At 42.6% G+C, this 2416-nt stretch overlaps 1 protein-coding gene across 1 annotated transcript; it reads right to left on the bottom strand. All coding sequences in view use genetic code 11, as the record gives it.

Annotated features, from left to right (window-relative positions):
- Positions 1-311: 311 nt before the first annotated feature.
- Positions 312-1229, bottom strand: EGR_01727 (hypothetical protein; the record flags this gene model as incomplete). Its single annotated transcript, XM_024490976.1, has 2 exons — positions 312-460; positions 1130-1229. 2 exons carry the CDS (start codon positions 1227-1229, stop codon positions 312-314), a joined length of 249 nt encoding a protein of 82 aa, XP_024354432.1.
- Positions 1230-2416: the final 1187 nt, after the last annotated feature.

Here is a 2416-nt window from a genome sequence, read left to right as displayed (position 1 = left end):
TAGTAAGCACCCATTTTTACGTTTCTAAACGTTCTTCAACTTCAAAGTGTATTTCTCTCGATAGAATATGATTTCTGTAGTAACTACCAGAGTGCTCGATTATTTACCACCTTGTTACGAAACAGACCCTAAAAAACCCGACCCTATTTATTCAACGGACCTAGGGGTCACATACATGAGAGGCAATTACTGCAAAAGGCATAAATCAGTTCCGATGGGACAAACAAAGCAGGATGAGTGAGACTCATGTAAGAACAATAGAGCACCTGAAGCGCAGTGTCATCTTCCCCGGATTCTTGCTAATGAGGAGACTAAGCCTCAAGATGGTTAACATTGCAGCAGTTCACAATAATAAAGACCAACTGGATGCTCGTGATCAAAAGTGACAACTGCTGCACAGTATGACTGGAGCCAAACTCCTCAGAAGGTAGGCCAGCCAGAATGAGGTGCAGTCGAACCTCTAAAGAGCATAAAGGTTAAATGAAAGCTTCGTTCTAATATCTGTAGAGCTAGGACTGTGGCAGAATTTGCTCCAGAATTGGTATCTATTGAAGTTTTAATATCTATCAATATCAAAACTGCATGCGAGCAAACTGCTTATTTCTTTTCCGGTAACATGCATATGCGTCTAGGACAAGATACAAATTCGGAAGATGATGCACCCGATCTGCGTAGTGCTGCTAACCAACCAGGATATTCCAGTGGGAATGGAGAATGCCTGATCGCTCACATGAGTGACCAGTGAGAAGTCGGCTTGGTGAATGGCGTAACACACACAGTTTGATTGGTCTAGTCGTGGAAGTACAAGTCATGAGGTGAATTTGGAGGCAGAGGTCTTGTTGATACGTGTGAATAGGCCAAAAGAGGAAAATGCTTCGTCGCAGTGTTTCGTCTTCGGCAAATTCGTACACACCTTCCTATCGACCGGCAACAAGGAGCCATACGTAAGTGAAGCGGAGCATCCACTCCTATGAACCATTGGCAACGATTGACATTAAGTGTTTTTTATAAGAAATACTGATGATAATTCCATTCGCTGTTTAGTACGGTAGCCTTACCACGTTTCTTGTTAAGATAAAGCCTACCTTTTCGGGACCTGAAGTTATGGTGACTACACTCACATACTTACCCATTTTCAAAGTATCACTTTCAAGCAGAATAAAATAACAGGTGACTGGTCGCCTGAGAACCACTGTCTGACCATCTTGGAGACCAGGTCCACTACACATTTAATGATGCATGTTCAGCCCTCAGAGAGCAAGCCAAATATTTGTTGTTAAAAATGGTTGAGATGAGTGAAGTGGAATGCCTCCTTGAAACCCATCAATTCCTCAAGACACTTTTGGTAGTTGGGAAAGTGAAGCGAATGCCGTTACTCACTTCGTGCACAGATGCAATTGAGACTGCTGACACAGAAATGCCAAACTCATTCATTTGATGAATGGATGCAGTTAGTACATCAGCTCAAAACCAAACGTACAATGAAGCGTAGAAAAGTCTCTTTCTGGGTTTTGCTTGAGTCAAGTAAAGCATATTCATCGTTTCCTTAATTCGCGTACACTCATTTGTGACAACGAGCGTTTTTTACAGAATTATTGTGCTAAACGTGAGCAAACACAAATTGCGTTGCACACGGTCCCTTGGGGGAAGCCCAGTTTCATGGAACAGGAAACTGCAGTACAACCACTGGTCAAATCGTAAGCTTCTCGCCTTACCATTCTACTCCGTCTCTGGCCCCACTTTGTGCCGCTCTCATGTGGCAGTCCATCAGGTTTGAGTGGCATTGGCGAGATTTAAGCATGACGCTATGGCAAACACTCGTTGAATCTTACTTTAATTTAAAAAATTGAAGATTCAGCAGTAGACAGTGGCTCGTCTCAGGTCTCATTGTGACTTCACCTTCGTTTCAATGCTGAATGCTGAGTTTTTGGTGGGGCAAAATTGACTGCACATTAGTGACACTTACGCTTGTTCCAGATTGCCTAACTAAACAAGCATGATGATTTTAGAAAATCACCAGTTTTTAATTGGTTGAGAGAACATATCTATTCTTACAATGCTATTACAATTTGTTCATCACTGTGTAGCCCTAGTTCGTCAACGGTTTCGTTAAGGTCATGATGGTAGTGCATGGACTGCGACATGTTCGACCTTGAGAGCAGTTGTAATTCTTCAGCCCTGTCAAGGGAAACGGTAACACAAGTGGAATCACTCTTATTGTTAAGCAGTTGTTTTATTCACCTTGGATTTTCGGCTTCCAGTCTCATGGACACCACCACATCAGTGGTCGAATGTTGAGTGAAATAGCTAAGTAGCTACCGGCAAATATTACTTAGTACAAGATAGAGACTAGAGCAGAGCTTAACATCCTCTTGGTCCCTTTGTGCTCTAGGTCTAGCCCATCGTGTGTTGAATT

This window comes from Echinococcus granulosus (assembly GCF_000524195.1).
Source record: "Echinococcus granulosus chromosome Unknown EG_S00007, whole genome shotgun sequence".
Taxonomy (NCBI): Eukaryota; Metazoa; Platyhelminthes; class Cestoda; order Cyclophyllidea; family Taeniidae; genus Echinococcus; species Echinococcus granulosus.
Note: the sequence above shows the minus strand (reverse complement) of the source record. Positions and strands in the feature narration are given on the sequence as shown.